Below are 2500 nucleotides of genomic sequence, written 5' to 3' on the forward strand. Positions count from 1 at the left end.
GTAACGCCGTCGTCCGCGTTCCGCAGGTTTCCCACCTTCTTCCCTCCAATGCGTACGCCTGGAAGGGCATCCGGTTCTCGGGGTATTTGTTCTGCTGACAGACTGGCTCATTTCGCAGAGCAGACAGCCTCGCCGTTCTCCGCTCTCCGCTCGAAGCATGTCCAATCTTCCACCCACGGGTCCGCTCCTCACTACTTAGTCCTGGCCAAGCCCCTGGATCAGTCTCACATCTTGGCTTCTTCCAACGCCCTGCTTCAAACCAACCCCTTTTGTCAAATTGTTCCCTCATCGGGTGAAGGGGCTACGCTCCGAAAGCGAATGATCCCAAAGAAACCTGTTGGACGTGAACCTGGTGTTGGAAGACTTCTTACTGTGCCCACCCCAGTATCTCCACATCATGGCCATCTTGTTGGTCACCTGTCCCAAAAGCTCCATGTCAAACGGCGTGAGACATCCCTGGAAGGCTCCACATCAGTTTCTAGCTCCCGTTGCTGTTGCACGGACATGCAAGGCCAGGGGTGGAAATCAGGGGCCTTTGCCGCTTCTCCCTGTTTCCAGGCACCAATCTCTGTGCCCCCACCCTCACGGCTTCGACCCTGAACCAATTAACTGGAGCCAGTTCACATTCAGCTGCCTGAACCATTCTTTGGATTGGAAAGGGGGCCAAATGGATTGACTCGAGTCAATGACTTGCGCAGCTCAACATTGCTCCACCATCACAACAATACCCGACCTTCCAGAAGGGAGTTCAGCAGCACCTACTCAAGGACAATCCGGAATGGGAATGTCATAATATACACCAGTATATCATGGTGCACACACACACACTGATGGACACACAGCGGGACCAATCAACACACACAACACCGCAGCCAATCACCAGTTAGAGCACACGCACTATAAAGACAGGGGGCATCAGAGTTCCCGCTCATTCGAGCTGCAGCTTCCTAGTAGGACAGAGCTCACAGCCTGCAGCACAGACATTCACCATGTGCTGAGTGCATCAACTGGTTAGGACTAGGAAAAGGTCTTTAGTTCAATCTAATATCGTGTTAACCCACAGTGAAAGTATGTTAAACAGTTTCTGACTTAATAAAATAGTGTTGCACTATTGTAAGTGTTGGTGGCCATGGATCCAGAGCGCCCAACACAAGAGGGAATAAATACCACTCTTGTTGGTGGAGATGTTCCTGTCTCTCGCTGGAATGGACAACAATGACATTGGCTGTTTGTGAAGGGGTCTGGTCTATATCTTGTTCCATGGTGAGTAAATACCTGCATCCTAATGTGCTCTGAAGCAATGTCGTCAGCCCCACGCAGAAGAAGATGGTTCCTATCAGCTGGCTGGTGGCCCACTGATCAAAGCCGACACACATGGCATCCACCAACAGGAAGGGCACAGCGATGGTGCCACTAAAACAGGTCAGGTAGTGCTGGGAAAAACAAAAGACCACGGAAGGGTTAGTCAGCACTCAGTCAGCACGTAGCACACAGCTCATCACTTTGCATTCATTCACCCACCCACACCACCCACACACAGCGGCACCCATTCTCATCCTCCTGCATTGAACAGGAGAACCAGGCCAGCACTGTCCACTGCATTTCTCATGGTTTAACCATTTCTCATCCCACCCCAGTGTTGGCCCAATACACCGAGAGCTTCCGAAACAGACAAAGCAATCACTAGACAACCCACGCTGATCTCCTCTGGAAATCCTCATCACGAGATGGGAGATGGACCTTCAATGTATTATTCTGCTGCCAAGAGGTGGTGCATTTGAACCTGTGAAACTCCACCAAACGTTGAGGACACAAACATGACCTTCAGCCCAGTAAGTGCATGGCAGTGTTTCTAGTCCAGGTTATGCTCCACCCATTCTGTCTCTCTCTTGACATGTGCATCATGTAGATGCGTAAACACTCACACGCTGGGAGCCTCCTTGCTTTCAACCCCTCAGAACAGCAGCCTGAAATAGCAATGGGCACACATCTGGTGGTCATCCAGAGTTCAATTGCGTGAAGGTCGAAAGACTGACCAATATGTAGCATGGGGGCTGGGGTGGGGCATGGCGTCAGAAGAAATGACAGTCCCCTTGGGGTTAACGAAGGGCAATCCTCCCAAGTCACCCTCTCACAGTTAAATCGGAATCAAGATTAGAAAAGGGAGAGCATGCACAGTGGTTCGCACTGCTGCCTCACGGAGCCGAGGTCCCAGGTTCGATCCCGGCTCTGGGTCACTATCTGTGTGGAGTTTGCACGTTCTCCCCGTGTCTGCATGGGTCTCACCCCCACAACCCAAAGATGTGCAGGGCAGGTGGATTGGCCGCGCTAAATTGCCCCTTCATTGGGAAAAAATTAATTGGGCACTCTAAATTTAAAAGATCAGGAAAGGGCTGAAATAAATGAGGTTCTGGAAACTGCGAGCGTGCCCAGGGAAACGCACAGTTCTTTTTCAATCTGACCAACATCGCTGATCCTCTTATCTCTCTATTCTCCAGTG

The 2500-nt window shown here is 51.1% G+C and overlaps 1 protein-coding gene across 1 annotated transcript in view; it reads right to left on the reverse strand.

The window, feature by feature from the left end:
* Positions 1–2500, reverse strand: part of LOC140397071 (solute carrier family 23 member 2-like) — a 69307-nt gene that overhangs the window by 34533 nt on the left and 32274 nt on the right. Inside the window, 1 exon segment of the mRNA XM_072486104.1 lies at positions 1221–1433. Coding sequence (XP_072342205.1) covers positions 1221–1433 — 213 coding nt within the window.

This window comes from Scyliorhinus torazame, chromosome 20, assembly GCF_047496885.1.
Source record: "Scyliorhinus torazame isolate Kashiwa2021f chromosome 20, sScyTor2.1, whole genome shotgun sequence".
NCBI lineage: Eukaryota > Metazoa > Chordata > Chondrichthyes > Carcharhiniformes > Scyliorhinidae > Scyliorhinus > Scyliorhinus torazame.